This window comes from Amblyraja radiata, chromosome 8 (assembly GCF_010909765.2).
Source record: "Amblyraja radiata isolate CabotCenter1 chromosome 8, sAmbRad1.1.pri, whole genome shotgun sequence".
In the NCBI taxonomy this organism is placed as follows: Eukaryota; Metazoa; Chordata; class Chondrichthyes; order Rajiformes; family Rajidae; genus Amblyraja; species Amblyraja radiata.
The window spans coordinates 75031032-75050345 of NC_045963.1; the positions used below are offsets into that span (position 1 = coordinate 75031032).

Here is a 19314-nt window from a genome sequence, read left to right on the forward strand (position 1 = left end):
ACAAACATAACACCACACATTTCCTCAAAAGGCTTTCATACATAACAAGTTAAAATACGTTAAAATACAAGTTAAAATACAATTAATTTAAAAAAAGTGCAGTTATTTATGCTCATTATAAAGTCTTATAGCAGCTGGTAAACAGGACTTCCTGTATCTCTCCGTTTTGCACATTGGTGCAATCAGCCTCTGACTGAAGATGCTGCTCTTGATCACCTTCAGGGCATGGAGTGGGTGAGTGGGGTTTGTCATTATAGAACCTAGTTTATTTAGAGTTCTGGCCTCTGCCACCTGCTGGACCGTTCGTTGCTCAGCCCCGACCACTGAGCCGGCCTTCCTGATTAGTTTGTCCAGTCTGTTTTTATCCGCTATACGGGCGCCATCTCCCCAACAGGCCACAGCAAAAAACAGAGCACTGGCCACCACTGAATGGTAGACACTGCACAGTAGGGGTTGGCAGATATTAAATGACCTCAGCCTCCTTAAAAAATACAGTCGGCTTTGTCCCTTCCTGTACACCGCCTCCATATGACACTTCCAGTTCAGCTCACTGTCAAGCTGCACCCCAAGGTACCTGTGATTAGCGACCACCTCCACCTCAGTGCCCTTAATGGTGATCGGCGTTGCTTGAGTCCTCCTCCTCCCCCTCCTGAAGTCCACCACTATCTCCTTTGTTTTTTTGGTGTTAAGATGGAGGTTATTGTGTGCGCTCCACTCCACAAAGTTACTTATTATGTCTCTGTATTCCTCCTCATTGCCCCCTTTAATGAGGCCGACAACAGCTGTATCATCCGAAAACTTCTGCAAAAAGCAGCTGTTGGTGTTACATTGGAGATCCGCTGTGTAGATGGTAAACAGGAACGGAGCCAGCACAGTTCCTTGTGGAGCCCCTGTGTTGCTCAAGATGGTGCCCGAGACACTGTTCTGTAGGCGCACGTACTGTGGTCTGAGGGAAAGGTAATCCAAACACCACAGTACCAGTGATGGATCCACTTTCATCTTCTCCATCTTCTCCCCTAGCAGTCGGGGCTGAATAGTGTTGAAGGCGCTTGAAAAGTCAAAAAAAGTAATCCTTACAGATGCATCAGTAGTGTCCAAATGTGTGTACACCCTCTGCAGCATGTAAATGAGGGCATCATCGACACTGATGTTAGGCTGATATGCAAACTGTAAAGGATCCATGTGATTTGACACACTAGTCCTGATGTAGGAAAGGACAAGTCTCTCAAATGTCTTCATTATATGTGAAGTGAGCGCTACTGGTCTGTAGTCATTGTAGAGAGTGGGATGGGTCTTCTTTGGAACAGGTACCAGGCAAGATGTTTTCCACAGCCTTGGAACCCTCTGTAGACGCAAGCTCAGGTTGAACAGGTGTGTTAGAATACCACACAGCTCTGAAGAGCAAGTCTTCAGTAGCCTTGGGCTGGTGTCATCAGGCCCCACTGCCTTCCCTGGCTTCAGTCTGTCCAGCATCACCTTGACCTGAGCAGTATGAAGAGTCATGGGTGGGGCTGCCGGTGGAGTGGGAGGTGGAAAGAGGGGACTCCGTACAGGTGACATCTCAGGAGTGATGGAGAGAGGGATGGGAGGTGGAGAGGAAGCAGCAATGGTCAGCAGACCAGGTGGGGGAGGCTGGGGTGGTGTGGAGCCGTCGAATCTGTTGAAGAATCTGTTCAGATCATCAGCCAGACTCTGTTCACCATCAGGCAGTGTACCACCATTCTGCTTCATGCCCGTGATCTTTCGCATTCCAGCCCATACCTGCTTCACACCATCTTGCTGCAGCTGTCGTTCCAATTTGAACCTATAGGCTTCTTTCCCCTCCTTAATCCTCACCTTCATGGAAATCGGGGCAAGCGTGAGAGACATCTATCCGACTTCAGAATTCCAAAAGTGAGGAGAAATGAAGGTAGAGAGAAGTGGCAGCTGAAGGGACAACGACAGGTAAAGTGCTTGGCGAACATTGGCCGTGCAGATATCAAGATTGAAAATATTGGGAATTATCGCGTTTGCTCACTGCATTCATCAACAGTGAGGCATTATGTGTGTTTTTTCTTGTTTCCTTTGGTATCTAAAAAGTTTCAGACGTGATAAATCCGGCTGTAAAATTTTTAAATCACCCATGGTTCTGAAGTGGGTTTTTACATGCAAAAAGAAAAAAGCTTCTGAAGCTAAATTTATCATTAAAAAATCTCCAGAGGTACGATTGGTGTGTGGAAAAGTAAGTCTTCTATCATTATGCTATTGAGATGTATATTTTGGCAAATAATAAAATGTCTTGACAACTTAAACACCCACTCCCTTTCAATAGGATATTGTCAATTTGCTGAGGTTGATTATGTCCAATTAACAGCTAACAATTATGCCATTCCTTGGCTTGCATCTGAGTAAAATGTAATTCAAAACCCACGTACGGTTAGCGATATTTTTAATTATGAAGGAAGGCAGGAACGGGGTAATGATTGGGGATGATTTATTCAATTTATTGTCATTGTCTCGTTGTCTCTAATTGAGACAATGACAATAAATTGAATACAATACAATACAATACAATACAATACAATACAATACAATACAATGATCACATTGAATGGCGGTGCCGGCTCGAAAGGCCAATGGCCTACTCCTGCACCTATTGTCTATTGTCTAATCCAGTTGGTAGACTGCGAGGAGGGGGGCGAGGGAGCGACTCGGATAATAGTCACGCCCTCGCCAGGAAGTGACTGAAGGACGGTTTCCCCATTACCCTACTCTCTCCCCCACATAAAATACTAAACAAAAACCCAAAAACATACTTTAAACATACTAAAAATTACAATAAATAAAAAGACAAACAGACTGCAGGTGGAGGCAGCCATCAACAGCGCCACCAGATGTCCCCCATCAGGGAGAGGGAATGCAGGAGTTACTTGAAATGAGAGAAATCAATGTTCATACCGCTGGGTAGTAAGTTTATCTCCACCCAGTTTAATCAGGTGCTAAATCTGCGAGGAACTAATCTACTTGTCAACATAATTCAGTGTATTTCAGTCACGATCCAAATCCCAGGTGATAAGGAATAGGAGTAGAATTAATCCATTCGGCCCATCAAGTCTACTCTGCCATTCAATCATGGTCTGAAGAAGGGGTTCGGCCCGAAACGTTGCCTATCTCCTTCGCTCCATAGATGCTGCTGCACCCGCTGAGTTTCTCCAGCATTTTTGTGTACCTTCGATTTTCCATCATCTGCAGTTCCTTCTTTAACAATCATGGCTGATACATCTCTCGCTCCTAACCCCATTCTCCTGCCTTCTCCCCATAACCTCTGACACCTGTACTAATCAAGAATCTATCTATCTCTGTCTTAAAAATATCCACTTGACTTGCCCTCCACAGCCTCTGTGGTAAAGAATTCCACAAATTCACCACCCTCTGACTAAAGACATTTCTCCTCATCTCCTTCTTAAAGAACATCCTCTAATTTTGAGGCTTGTCCCAGTCACCTCCACTAGTGGAAACATCCTCTCCGAGTCCACTTCATCCAAGCCTTGCACTACCGTACTCTCCTCCTGTTGCATTGAAACTGGGATTGAAAGGCAGAGGAGTGGTCCTTCCATCAGGGCTAATCAGAACTTGGTATCAGCTTCACATTCCTAATCAATGCTGTAATCAACAACCCCTCTATAGACAAAAATGCCCCAGTCTCACTATTGTGTCAGAAGAATGGTCCCGCCCCAAAACGTTACCTATCCTTTTCCTCCAGAGATGCTGCCTGACCCGCTGAGTTTGCCCAGCACAATGTGCCTGTCTATCTTTGGAAAAACCAGCATCTGCAGTTCATTGTTTCTACATTTAGTCTTGAATGTATTCAGTGACTCGACCGCTCAAGGTGAAGAATCTCATAGACTCACCTTCCTCAAGGGGGAGAACTTTCTCCTCCTCTCGCTCTTAAATGGGCACCCCCTTCTTCTGAAACCATGGCCCCGAGGTAGGAGGGGGGAAGATATCTTCTCAAGCCATCCCTCTGTGAAGCCCCCTCAGAATCTTACCTTTGGAGAAGACCACCTCTCGTGCTAAACTTTAGTGAGAATGGCCCAAAATTCCTCACCATTTCCTCAGGCTACCAGCCTTTAAATCACCAAACTCAACCAGTCAACTATCTCTGAAATGCTTCCCATTGCAACTACAACCCCCTTCTTAAGTCAGGACCTTTGAAGATATCTATAATTAAATATAATGTTTTGATCCCATTCCTCGCCATGGTAGCTTCGCCAACGGTCTGTCTGTTTTTTCGTCTTTTTTGTTATTTTTAGTGTGATTTCAAAAGTATGTGTTCATGTTCTCTGGTTTGTTTTATGTGGGGGGTGACGGAGGAGGTCGAGGGGAAATGTTTTCAGTCTCGTACCTTGCCAGAGATGCGATTGTTTTCCGGATCGTATCGCTGGTCGTTCTGTGGCCTAACATCATGGAGCTGGCGGCCTTGCTCGGGACTGACTTTGAACCCCTCTGCGGGGACATGGAGTTACCATTGGAGCCTGTGATCCCTTGCCTGGGATCGACGCTACAACCACAGCCTGCGGATTCCAACATCGAGGAGCTCGCAGTCTCGGGTAGAGACTGATGTCAGGAAGCTCCAAAGTTGCTGGAGGTTCGACCATCCACGACCCGGGGTCTGATCGCCCGGCGCGGGGAAGCTGAGATCCCCCCCCCTCCCGATGCGGGAACTTGATCGCCCCGACGCTGAGGGTCTGACTGCCGGCTACGGGAGCCAAGATCGTCCTGTCAACGGAAGGCTCGAGGCCCCTGACCGCCATAGAACAAAGAAGGGAAGAAGTTTTAACTTTTTTTTCGCTTTCCTTCACAGGGAGGAATGTGGAGGAGTCACTGTGGTGGATGTTTATGTTAAAATGTATTTTGTGTGTTCTGTTGCCTTTTATTGATATGACTGTATGACAAATGAAAATCCCCCGTATGTTGCAAAACATACTGGGCTAATAAAGTATTATTATGATGATATTAGTATAGGGGAATATTGGAAAGACAAAAGACAACCCACACTTGCTGAAGAGAGAAATATAGTTAGCACCAAGTTGGGGATCTTGATGGAGGTCATAGTGTGGAGGTGATACAGTGTGGATACAGGCCCTTCAGCCCAACTTGCCCACATCCACCAACATGTCCCATCTACACTCGTCCCACCTGCCGGGCGAGGAGGGCAAGTGTAGTACAACTAGAAAAACAATGTACCTATAGTTTTATGTAATATTTTTCCAGCAGGATTCTTGGCACAATCCTATTTAATAATGCAAATGCATTACCTCTATGTAAATTACACTAAAACCTTGAGGTGAGTCCAATATATCCACCCCGTGTACCTGCATGGACTCAATATTGTGATATTGCCCTTTCATTTGCTTCGACTAGATTACATTTTCAAATAGCTTTAAGATGGTGAAGGGTTTCGGCCCGAAACGTTGCCTATCTCCTTCGCTCCATAGATGCTGCTGCACCCGCAGTTTTTTTTTGTGTACCTTCGATTTTCCAGCATCTGCAGTTCCTTCTTAAAAGCTTTAAATGGCATTTGACACCAAAAGTTCTTGTTTATTTCACTTGTGTTCTGCCACCAGTCCGGTGCTCTCGAGGAGTTTGTGCAGTTCCTCCTTTGGCAATGGCCAACATTTCTGCTAATATATTATTAGTGAGGAACACAACATGTCTGCAACAGGGGTGTGTTTTGGAAAAAACATGACTTGTCTTTGCAGCACAGCTGATCATTAGCTCCTAACTATACGTCTGTTGATTCCTTTAGGTCTGTTTTAATTAATGCTCAACCAGAGAAGAAAGTTGAAACACATTTCACAACACAACCATTGGCTTGTTTAAAATGGCACCGTGGTAGAGTTGCTGCCTTATAGTGCCAGCGATCCTGGTTCAATCCTGACCTCCGGTGCTGTTTAATAATAATAATAATAAATTTTATTTATGGGCGCCTTTCAAGAGTCTCAAGGACACCTTACAAAAATTTAGCAGGTAGAGGAAATACATGTAAGGGGAATGAAATAAATAGTAGAGACATGACTAGTACACAAAGTAAAGACAGAATTCAATACAAAACACAGTATGAGGTAATTAATTCACAGATGAAAAGGGAGGGGGACGTGGGGCTAAGGATAGGCAGAGGTGAAGAGATGGGTCTTGAGGCGGGACTGGAAGATGGTGAGGGACACGGAATTGCGGATCAGTTGGGGGAGGTAGTTCCAGAGCCTGGGAGCTGCCCTGGAGAAGGCTCTGTCCCCAAAACTGCGGAGGTTGGACTTGTGGATGGAGAGGAGACCGGCTGATGTGGATCTGAGGGACCATGAGGGTTGGTAGGGGGAGAGGAGGTCAGTGACATATGGGGGGGCCAGATGGTGGAGGGCTTTGTAGGTGAGGATCAGGATTTTGTAGGTGATCCGGTGGGAGATGGGAAGCCAGTGAATTTGTATGAGGACTGGAGTGATGTGATGTGTTTGTATGGAGTATGTCATCCATGTGACCATTTGGATTTTCTCCGGGTGCTCTGATTTCCTCCCACATCCCAAAGACGGCAGGCTTGTCTGAAGAAGGGTCTCGACCCTCAATGTCACCCATTCCTTCTCCAGAGATACTGCCTGTCCCGCTGAGTTACTCCAGCATTTTGTGTCTGTCGTCAGTTTAAACCAGCATCTGATTGATAAAAATACTTCCTACGTAGGTTTGTAGGTTAATTAGCTTCTGTAAATTGTCCCCAGTGCAGGGGCCACGGAACGTTTTTGAAAGTGGGGGGGGCTGAGCGATCATTTATCACCGGCCTCGGGGGTACCCTGTGAGGGAGCGGAGCGGGGGGATGGTGTGGGATGGTGTCACAATTACTATTTTTTGTTGTTGCTCGACCTCCAAAAACTGGGTGGAATTTTTTAAATGTGTTATCATTTCTATAATGTGCTATTTTTTTTCTCTCCCTCTCATTTTCACTTTCTCTTTCTCTCGGGAGCAACTCTCTCTCTCTCTCTTCCCCTCCCTCCCTTCCGCTGGGCAGCTAATCACAGCACTTCATTCACTGCCCCATATCTCGACTGTGAACCGCACTGTGATTGAGTGGCTGTTAAGCGGGGGGGGGGGGGGAGGGGGAGTTTTGGAGGGGGGGGGGGGGGGGGCAGTCCGTTTCCACCACTGTGCGGCTTGTTCTGAGATTCTGGATAGCGGAGGTCCTCAGAAGAAGAGAAAAATACGCCTGCGGGCCGGATAATTTCGGGTTATGAAGCATGTCTCGCCAAAAAAAAATGGAGTGGCTACAGCCCCCCTAGCCCCCCTCCCGGTTCCGCTGCCCATGCAGTGTGCAGGATCGCTGGTCGGCACAGGCTCGGTGGGCCGAAGGGCCTGTTTCCACGCTGTATCTCTCAAAACAATCAGTACGAAAAGTTGCTTAAATTTGCATCCATTTTGAAACACTACAAATTATCAAGATATATGGGAATATCGGAATCAAAGTTAAAAATATATCAGTTGTCTTTATAGTTTTGGTACATGACAAAATTTACAAGTTGAGCCGGTAGTAGCTAACTGACTAAAAAAATGAAAGAAATCGAGCTCCGTTAGGATTGTTTTAGATTGTATTTTAAAAGTTACTGCTTAAATTGGATGGAGCTCCATGCACGTTTTTAAACATAAAATTGTAATTAACACAATTAGCACAGGAAAGCAATTGATAGTGATTTTCAACTTTGCTTAAAAAGCATATTAGTAATAACCTCGTTCAAGTGTCATGTGTCCCTGATAGAGCAATGAAATTCTTGCTTTGCTTGAGCACAACAGAACATAGTAGGCATTGACTACAAAACAGATCAGTGTGTCCATATACCATTATATAAATATATACACACATGAATAAATAAACAGATAAAGTGCAAATAACAGATAATGGGCTATTAATGTTCTGAGTTTTGTCCGAGCCTAGTTTAATAGCCTGATGGCTGTGGGGAAGTAGGTATTCCTGAACCTGGTCGTTGCAGTCTTCAGGCTCCTGTACCTTCTACCTGAAGGTAGCAGGGAGATGAGTGTGTGGCCAGGATGGTGTGGGTCCTTGATGATGCTGCCAGCCTTTTTGAGGCAGCGACTGCGATAGATCCCCTCGATGGAAGGGAAGTCAGAGCCGATGATGGACTGGGCAGTGTTTACTACTTTTTGTAGTCTTTTCCACTCAAGTTGTGAATTAATTCACAACCTCAAGTTGTGAATTAAAATTCTACGAAAGTTGAGGACAGAAATCCAACTGACACTCCAAAGCAGTGAGGCAATGTTGAACACTGCATCAGTTTTCACAGTGTTCGTTTTTGATTAGACTATATTGATATCTTCAGACGTTCTGTGTACAAAGGAGCTGCAGATGCTGATTTAAACCGAAGATAGACACAAAATACTGGAGTAACTCAGCAGGACATGTATGAAGTAGTGAAACAACGAGTCGTTTAACTTCATATAAAGTTTAATATCCATGTACAAGTCAGAGACTACACAAAAACCTCTGCGTAGTTTTACATCTTTATCAAAACTGTCTGCCTTGCCCAGCTAACCGCATACCACAAGGTGGCATTGTGAAAACCCAGCATGGATCATGGATTGGGTCAGCAATATAGTAAAACCGGGCATGGGTCAGATCAGTATTATAGTGATTGATCTATAGCACAGGCAGGTCGAGACCATTCTTCAGACTGAAGAAATGGCTCGACCTGAAATGTCACCCATTCCTTCTCTCCAGAGATACGGCCTGAGTTACTCCAGCATTTTTTGTCTATCCTCAGATGCTCTCTCAGACAGATAGAATAATATTCTGAAGAGGATGAGGAGTCAATCCTGTAGTAATTGCCAAAGAATATCCTTCAATCAACATCGCTATTACAAATGTTCTCCTCAATATCATAATCATAAGCTCATAAGTTCTAGGAACAGAATTAAGCCATTTGGCCCATCACTCCACCATTCAAACACGGCTGATCTATCTTTCCCTCTCAACCCCATTCTCCTGCCTTCTCCCCATAACCCGTCATCCTTCCTAATCAAGAATCTTTCCATCTCGTGTTAGAAATATCCATTGACTTGGCCTCCACAGCCATCTGTGGCAATGAATTCCACAGTTTCACCATCCTCTGACTAAAACAAATCCTCCTCACCTCCTTTCTAAACTTAGTCCTTTTAGTCTATGGCCTCTGGACCTAGACTCTCCCACTAGTGGAAACATCCTCTGTTTTAGTGGTACGTTTCGTCCCGAAACGTCACCTATTCCTTCGCTCCATAGATGCTGCCTCACCCGCTGAGTTTCTCCAGCATTTTTGTCTACCACTGTAGTTACATCCTCTACAATCCCTCAATGTAACCCATCATCAGATCCAGGGAATTAGCTGGCTTTTATTCTAATTTAGTTTTCATCACATATTCACCTTGCTGATCTTAATTATCGTCCCTTTGCTCTCTTAATCTGACAACAGATATAAAAATATTGGATTCATATCTTTCTATTCACTGTCACATATGCTGGTGACACTCTCAAAGACACCTGCGATTATCCTCATTACTCTCTTGTCATGTAAGTGCAGCATCTCTATTTATCCATCATACCGGCCTGACACATGCATAATCTAAGCTGACATATCACACACCCACCCAGGACACTGAGATTGACTTGCGAATGGAAATTGAGGTGCTAGTAATTAATTGTAGAACCAACCTGGACGTATCGCTTAAAATCTAACTAAAGTTATGGAATTATTAACATATACTAGAACAAATGAGCAACATTCCACCTGATTTTTGTTCAGAATGGAGGGAGTTAGAAACATAGAAAATAGGTGCAGGAGTAGGCCATTCGGCCCTTCGAGCCAGCACCGCCATTCAATATGATCATGGCTGATCATCCAACTCAGTATCCCGTACCTGCCTTCTCTCCATACCCTCTGATCCCCTTAGCCACAAGGGCCACATCTAACTCCCTCTTAAATATAGCCAATGAACTGGCCTCAACTACCCTCTTTGGCAGAGAGTTCCAGAGATTCACCACTCTCTGTGTGAAAAAAGTTTTTCTAATCTTGGTTTTAAAGGATTTCCTCCTTATCCTTAAGCTGTGACCCCTTGTCCTGGACTTCCCCAACATTGGGAACAATCTTCCTGCATCTAGCCTGTCCAACCCCTTAAGAATTTTGTAAGTTTCTATAAGATCCCCTCTCAATCTCCTAAATTCTAGAGAGTATAAACCAAGTCTATCCAGTCTTTCTTCATAAGACAGTCCTGACATCCCAGGAATCAGTCTGGTGAACCTTCTCTGCACTCTCTCTATGGCAATAATGTCCTTCCTCAGATTTGGAGACCAAAACTGTACGCAATACTCTCAGAGTTGGATAGTCAATTCAATTCAATTTATTGTCATTTGGACCCCTTGAGGTCCAAACGAAATGCCGTTTCTGCAGCCATACATTACAAACAAATAGACCCAAGACACAACATATTTTACATAAACATCCATCACATTGCTGTGATGGAAGGCCAAAAAAACTTTTCTCTCCACTGCACTCCCCCCTCCGATGTCAGAGTCAAAGTCAAAGTCAAAGCCCCCGGCGGGCGATGGCGAATTGTCCCGTGGTCATTTAAGCCACGCCGGGTGATGCAAGGTCGCACACCGGGTCTTGGTGTTAGAGCCCCCGGCGCGCGCTCGCAGAGACCCGCCGCCATTCCAAGCCGTGCGGGGCGGTGATGTAAGGCCCCGCTCCAGGAGCTCTTCAACCCCGCAACTCGGGCGGGAGAAGTCGCCGTTGCGGGAGCCCGGAAAAGCGGTCTCCCTCCAGGGACCCGCGGGCTCCCGGTGCCGTCCGCCAAACCCGCAGTTGCAGCCACCGGAGCTCCGGGGGTCGGGCCGCAGCAGCGTCCACCACAGCTCCACCCGCTCTGGACTCGGCCAGCTCCGCGACGGTGAGGTGAGTTCGGCACCAGAGTCCCCGGTCTTCCTGTTGGAGGCCGCTCCTCGTTGCAGCCCCAACGACAACGGAGACCCGACAAAGAAAAGGTCGGGTCTCCCGTGCAGGGAGAGATTTAAAAGTTACCCCCAACCCCCCCCACCCCCCCACACACATACCCCAACAAAAATAACAAAAACTACATAAAAACATAGACATAAAATAATAAAAACGCAGACGGACTGCAGAGGCCGCTGCAGACGAGAGTCGCGCCGCCTACATGTAGTATTCCATAGTATTCATAGAGTCATACAGCGTGGAAACAGGCCCATCCACACTAGTCCCACCTGCCTGCGTTTGGCCCATATCCCTCTGAACCAACTTTCTCTGACATTTCAATAATGTAACACTTCTGAAATGATTTCAAGCCTCAGTTTAACTTCCAGTGAATATAAGCCCAGTCGACTCATTCTTTAAGGCATCGGAGGACCTCAACATCATCATCTGCAACTACAAAACAGTGCCGTCACCCGGACCAAGGGCCTTTATGGTCATGTTAACGCTCTGACATCTTTAAAAACGTTGAACGTGAAGGGTAAAAGACAGTGCCAGAAACGTAGCTACGCTTGTGTACTGCCTCAGTGGAATTACTATTTTTACACTCTTGCGAGTATGATTGTGCCTTTGTCGAGACCCTTCTTCAGACGCTGAAAAGTCTCGACCCGAAACAGTAGGAAGGAACTGCAGATGCTGGTTTAAACTGAAGATAGACACAAAAAGCTGGAGTAATTCAGCGGGACAGGCAGCATCTCGACCCGCAACGTCACCCATTCCTTCTCTCCAGAGATGCTGCCTGTCCCGCTGAGTTACTCCAGCGTTGTGTGTATAAGCCAGCTACTGAAGTGGAGAGAGCACTTTAAAATATCACTGACATAAAGGTTAAAACCTCTAAAGATTAAATTATTTACTTTTCATTTTGGCTTGTAGAAAATAAAATTAAAGCACCAAATTAATTAAAAACATTAACTAGAGATTGTTGTGGCAGGGATTATTGCAAAGTTTAAGAAACAGTTAAACAGGTACATGGATAGGACAGGTTTAGAGGGACATGGGCCAAATGTAGGCAGGTGGGACTAGTGTAGATGGGACATGTTGGTTGGTGTGTGCGAGGTGGGCCTGTTTCCACGCTGTGTGAGTCTATGACTCTCAAGGGAAGCAATTAAAAATAACTTACCTTTCCTTTGCCTCTTAATCCACTGCTCTGTAAGTCTTTACTGAAATCCTTATCATGGTCCCATGGTCGACTTCGGTCTAGATATGGATGCAATGGATAGATACGGATAGATATAAAATCTCTACAAGGCGACTCCATTTCATGGGGAGCACAGAGGTGCAACAAATCTACAGACTTGGAATGTCTGGGACTCTGCAGGCAAGTCTCTAATTCATTGGCATTATCCGGATGTGTGTCAGGTCCAGACACACATTTACGAGGATGATGCCAGGACTAGACGGCATAAGCTGTAGGGAGAGGTTGGTCAGGCTAGGACTTTATTCCTTGGAGCGCAGGAGGATGAGGGATGATCTTATAGAGGTGTATAAGATAGTGATAAGAACAGACTGGGTAAATGCAGTCTTTTACCCAGAGTAGGAGAATCAAGAACCAGAGGACTTAGGTTCAAGATGAGGGGGAAAGATTTAATAGGAACCTGAGGGGCAACTTTTTTATATGGAATAGGCTGCCAACGGAGGTGGTTGAGGCAGGTGCTATCACGTTTACGAAGCATTTGGACAGGACGTAGATAATAAAGGTTTGGAGAAATATGGGCCAAACGCAGGCAGGTGGGAATTGTGTAGATCGGGCATGTTGGTTGGCATGGGAAAGTTTGGGATGAAGGCAGCATCTCTGAAGAAATGGAATAGGTGGCGTTTCGGGTCGGAACCCTTCATCAGGCAGTCTCAAATCGAAACGTCACCTATTCCTTTTCACCGGATATGCTGCCTGACCCAGCTGAGTTTCTCCAGAATTTTGCGTCTATCTTGGGTGTGAACCAGGATCCTCAGTTCCTTCTTACACAAGTTTCAGAACTTCTTTGTTAAAGTACAAGTGTGCTGAAATGCTGCAGTTATGCCCCTGTCCCACTTAGGCTATTTATTTGGCGACTATAGGCGTCTGGGGTGTCGCCTGTAGGGTCATGAGTCGGCTACTCAGCCGCCCAAAGAATCGTAGCGTTTTTCTGGTCGCCGCTGGATTTTGAAATGTTCAAAACTTTTCGGCGACAGTTGGCTTGATGCCAATGAGCGTAGCTTGACTTCTCCTGACGTAGGTTGTTGCCAGGTGACGTAGGTTGTCGCCAGGTGCTGACTTTAGTGAATTCCATTGGCGACTACCTACGTCAACCTACGACAGGTACCGGCGACTGAATTGTCTTAAGTTGTCGCCGACAGGGTCGTACCTTGTCATAGGTGTGGTCGCAGGTGGACGTCCTGATGGGTCGCCAGTTGTCGGTAGCTTGCCGTAGCTTGCCGTCGACTAGGTGGTAGGTTGTTTTAACATAGTCGTGGACATTGTCATAGGGGGAGTCCAGTCGTCGTTTTTTCGGCGACCTGCTACGACTATGACAGTCGCCGAATAAAATGGCCTAAATGGGACAGGCCCATTATTGTTAGCTTCATTGCAAATGCTGACCTGAATGAGTGGTGGCGCTATTGAGTGTGGCAGCCCCGCCAGCAGCTGTCTGTCCTTTCATCCTTTTTTGTTATTTTTAGTCTGTCTAAAAGTTTTGGAGGTCTTTTAGTCTTTTTTATGTGGGGGTGGAAGGGGGAAACCGTCTTCTCAGTCTCTACCTGGTCGAAGATGTACCTTCTCCGAACCACATCTTCGCCCCCCCCCACCCCCCCCGCGGCCTACCAACTGGATATGCACGGCAGAGTGGCCAGAGCTTCAGCAGCGGCGCAGCACTGAAGTACCATCGCAGAGTGGGCGATGCCTTACCGGGGATCGCCGTGTTGGAGCTCCGGAGTGTTGGGCCTGCCGACTTTAACACCGTGGAGCTGTGGTCTGCAGAGCAGCGAGCCACGGGCGGCGCTGACTTTAACATCGCGGAGACCTGGGATCTTTCGCCGAAGATCGCCAGTGTTGGAGCTCCGTCCAGCTCGGCCTGTGGACTTCGGAAGCCGCGGCCTCCGGTAGGAAGCGGCCGATTCGGAAACTCCAAGCCGCTGAGAGTGTTCTTCCGTTCTGACGCCGGAGTTTCATCATCCCGGCGAGAGGGCCTGAAACATCGGGCCGCCGTTACGGCGACTGCGGAGGCCTCAATAGGCCCCGACCGTGGGTGAACAAGAGGAAGAGGACTGAACTATGTTGCCTTCCCTCACAGTGGGAAACGTTGATTCCGCTGTGGGGGATGTTTTATGTTAAATTCTATAGTGTTGTGTTTATCTTATTTGTGTGCTGCATGATAACTCAAGTTTCACTGCACCAATTGGTGTAGATGACAATAAATGTAACTTGAACTTTATTTAGCATTGGGCCATATGAATGATGAGTTATACCTGACATTATTTTAACCATTAATGTTTCAGAGTCATTCTTTGCAAGCATTGGACTTCAAAATAAAGACATTTATTTTTAATAAATAACCAGCATCATTTATTTCATCTATAGGGACGCACATATTTCACTCCACGCCGCACTATAGCTTACTAATTTCCCATCAAACTCTGCATGACTGTTAAAACATGCAATCACGCATCACAAACATCACATTTAGATTAATGAAATAAACATTCACTTACGAGTAGAAAGCAGCAAAAATATTTTAAAAAGTCATTAAATAACACGTGATTAAACAAAACTGTTACTTTATCAAATTGAACAGGTTCATTAGTGCCTCAGGTCAGAAACAAACTGTTTCAGTAATATTTTGAACAAGTCTGTTATGTTCTGCAACTCATTGCTTATTTGTTTATAAAGTTCCTAACCCACCCCTCCCACATCAAGGGAAAAACAAAACCCCTCTCAATACTGTTTGCTATCACAACAGTCACTTCACCACAAAATACTGTTTTAGATCATCAGAAAAGAAATCCCAGTAAGGTACAAATCCAATCCAGAACACAGTGCACAGCCAGAATGGTAGAAAAGTGCTTACCAAAGAAGAGTCACAACTTTAGAGAAATACAAATCCCACACATTTCAATGAGCAAAATTCTCTCAATCAGTCCTAAGTGTGCCGTAATCTAATACAATGTCAGAGCCAGAGAACTTGATGTGAATGCCATCCCTGGCTCATGGAGAAAGGCAGACAAACTGACCTCCCAAGGAAAGTACGTTCAAGACTACAGCACTCAAAGCCAACAGAGCCACGTTATGGGAGATACTACTCACGACTGCCTGACTGTTTACGCATGGCACTGTAAATCCAAAAATAGGAAAATGGTAGCTCAGGCAGCTCCTAGAACAATAGATTTAGTAAATTACTTTATTTCGCTGTGTAAAATTTTTGTCCAGCCATCGATATTAATATTCTTCATTCTTCATTTTCTGATGCTATCCTGAATTGCTTAAATTTCGTACGAACATTGTGCTAAGATTCTTAAATCCACTTCATTCAACGGTATCTGTATTGTCTCATGAGAGGTACAATGCAGGAGGGTGGTCCGGCTAACTTGAGGAATGGATGTTTTAATAACTCCTGGGCAGATGCCCTTTGTAAAGGATCCCTCACTGACATCGAGTCCAAAAATCCCCGCAGCACCGATGAAGCCTAAAGAGAAAGAACATTAAATAAGGGCTCTCAAAAACCTGAAATTCAGTAACATTTAACACATAATAAAAGAATCAAAGACAATGCAAGATTTAGTTTTAAATTATTAAATAATTAATTTCAATTATTAAATAATAATGTAAAAATAAATCTTAATTATTCTATCATATAATTAGAATAAAAATGTAAAGATAAATCTTACATTGATGCCTTGATTCTTTTATTATATAATTGCAATTAATAATTTAAAATAATTCTTACATCACCCTTAATTATTTTATGATATATTTACAAAAAATACTTTAAAAATAAATCTTACATCATCCTTAATTATTTTATTATATAATTAGAATTAATAATTTAATAAATAGGGGCGGCATGGAGTCGCAACGGTAGAGTTGCTGCCTTACAGCGCTTGCAGCGCGAGAGACCTGGGTTCGATCATGATGACTACGGGTGCTGTCTGTACGGAGTTTGTACGTTCTCCCCGTGACCTGCGTGGGTTTTCTCCGAGATCTTCGGTCTTCTCCCACACTCCAAAGACATACAGGTTTGTAGGTCAATTGGTGATGTGTAAATGTAAATTGTCCATATGTGTGTAGGATAGTGTTAATGTGCGGGGATCGCTGGTCGGTGCGGACCCGGTGAGGGCCTGTTTCCGTGCTGTATCTCTAAACTAAACAAAGGTAAACTAAACTAAAATCTTGCATCACCATCTTTTTATTATATAATTGTATTAGTTCATGACAGTAGAGCTAATAGGACTTGATGTTTCTATCCCTGTAATAAGTCGGCACTCTTAATATTGGCAGTGGGGTTGGAGTGGTGAAAGGTAGGGTAGGTACGTCATCGGAGTCATCAGGTGGGCACCCTCCTTCTTTGACGTTTCATTGATAAGCCCACAACGCCTCCAGAGAGCTGAACGGTGATACCTGGCGTCCCAGGTACACTCCCCTCAGTTCCATACCCTCCTGTCTTCATCTTGCTGCCCAATTGTTGTCTTTTCTTTTAATCCAAAGCCAATTGCTGCTTTTTTTCTGCTGAATTTGACAATGACTTGATTGCTTGTTGGAGGGAGCGACCCCTCACCCCCATTATCTTCAATAGATTGGTCGTAGATGTAGCAACAAATCCCCTGCTTCCCACTTCTACAGGGAAAATCTTGGTCTTCCAGCCATTCTGGGCAGCTTCAGTTGCCAGTTCAGAGTGCTTGGTCTTTTTCCTCTCATAAGCTTCTTCAACACCATCTTCCCATGGTACCGTCAATTCCATAACGTATGCCAACTTGGCTGTTGTGGACCACAGGGCAATGTCTGGCCGGAGTGTTGTAGCCACAATGTCTGAGGGAAAGACGCTTTTTTCCCCCAAGTCCACGTCCATTTTCCAATCCCGAGCAGATTGCAGCATACTTGCCTCCGTTGATGTTCTGAGATTGGCCTGCCGGTACAAATGCTTTGAAGTAGACATTTCATGCCGATGTTTGTGGGGAAGCATTTTTGCTCGTTCGCCTCTGTTCCAGGAATGGTACCAGCTGTCTGAGAACTTGGTTGTGCCACCAAGTGTAGCACCCTTGGGTGAGGCATGATTATTCAGTCAAAAAAAAAATCTCTCGTCTATCCTCGCGCAGACAAGGCATAAAACTAAATGTATGAATCACATTTATGCATGGGAACAATATTACTTGCATGAAGGGTGTACAAATTCTGTGTTAGTGAAACAATGCAGAGCATGAAAGCATTACAGTTCAGCATTTGGAAACAGACAGAGACAGACGCACGTGCACACACCATGAAATTAAAGTACAAACAAGAACTTCAATGGAAAACAACCCATTTACAATCCGTTGAAAGATTAGATACTTTCCCCACAACCGCCTCAAAATGTTTGAGCAATTCACACTCCACCAAGTAATCAGTAATACAAAGGGAGACGGGTAAGGAATTACATGCATCTTCTCTCTGTTTCCAACTCATTTTAAACAATTTTCCCTCACTTGAGACTTTACTTTAGAGATACAGCGCAGTAAATGACCCTCTGGCCCACTGAGTCCGCACCGACCAGCGATCACCTCCATACATTAGCACTATCCTACACACTTGGGACAATTTACAATTTTTAACTGAAGCCAATTAACCTACAAACCTGCACGTCTTTGGAGTGTGCGGGGAAACCAGGGCACCCGGAGGAAACCCACGCGAAAACGTACAAACTCCGCACAGACAGTACCCATAGTCAGGATAGAACCCAGGTCTCTGGCGCTGTAAGGCAACAACTCTACCACTGTGCCACCATACTTGTGTATTAGATTCATTACATGACTGTTAAAACTATTATGGATGACTGATATACCAAAGCCAACCATCAAAACAGATTAAAACTCTACAGGATCATACAGACAAATTACATTCAAGGAATAATCATCTTTGGTTTTCTACGGTTTCGTTAAAGGTAACGAAACTCCAACAAGTTGCACTTTGAAAGTAAAAGCAGGTCAATCAGCAATAGTAACCAAATTGTTGTAGGGAGTGCTGAGGAACTTATTTCCTGATCATATAGATTAAGATATGATATGGCATTTAAGAAACTTTTTGATAGGTACATGGATATGCAGGGAATGGAGGAATGTGGATTATGTGCAAGCAGCTAAGAGTTGGTCTATTCATTGTTTTTATCAGAGTGTTTCTAATAGCCCTGTCCCACGGTACGAGTTCATTCCAAGAGGTCTCCCGAGTTTAAAAAAAAAATCAGACTCGTGATAAGCATGGAGAATGAAGGTAGTGGGTACGTCGGAGCTCGGGAACGTCTCTTAGCGCTAATGGCAGGTACTCGGGAAGACTCGCCAACGGCAGGTAAGCACGGGAAGACTCGTGAAGATTTTTCAACATGTTGAAAAATGTCCACGAGAGCCCCGAGTACCGACGAGTGGCCATTACCGTAAATCTCTGAGTTCGAATCAGGGCAAACTCAGGAGAGCTCTTGGAATGAACTCGTACCGTGGGACAGGGGTTTTACTCTGCCATCTCAACAGAAACTGACCAAACTGATAGTTCAAATGCGACTTACTCACTGAGGCTCTTTTCTTTTCTCAGGAGGTTTAGGAGAATGATCTCAATGGGTTATGGGGAGAAGGCAGGAGAATGGGAATGAGAGGGGAAAATAGATCATCCATGATTGAAAGGCACAATAACCTAATTCTGCTCCTATGACGTAAGAGTTGTGAAGTGCTATCTTTAATTTAGGGTGACCACTTATCAAAGGGGTCACAACCCGCATTACAGCTGTATAGGTTTTAATTAGATTCCACGTAGAAATTTGAGTTTTGATCAGAGGTGGAAGAGGGCGGACTAGCGGGAGGAATTGGTACATGAAAGAAAGAGGCAAAAGGATAGTAGTGTTCCTTAAAATTGGGAAATTCAATGTTTATTCCATTGGGTTCTGAGTTGGCGTGGACTCGGTGGGTCTGTTTCCGTGCTGTATCTCTAAAACTAAAACAGCCACGATTGAACGGCAGAGTAGACTTGATGGGCCGAGTAGCTTAATTCTGCTCCCTTCACATGACCAGACCTTGTTAATTCCCAAATCATTCTCGTCAAATAGCTGAGAGA

General features: G+C 44.9%; 1 protein-coding gene across 5 annotated transcripts in view; it reads right to left on the reverse strand.

The window, feature by feature from the left end:
* Positions 1-14543: 14543 nt before the first annotated feature.
* pak5 (p21 (RAC1) activated kinase 5) overlaps positions 14544-19314 on the reverse strand; it is a 161457-nt gene continuing 156686 nt past the window's right edge. For all 5 annotated transcript variants that reach the window (XM_033026239.1, XM_033026242.1, XM_033026240.1 and 2 more), the window contains one exon: positions 14544-15709. In XM_033026239.1, the coding sequence (XP_032882130.1) occupies positions 15554-15709 (156 nt within the window). In that variant the 3' untranslated portion in view covers positions 14544-15553. The remainder of the gene's footprint in view (positions 15710-19314) is intronic.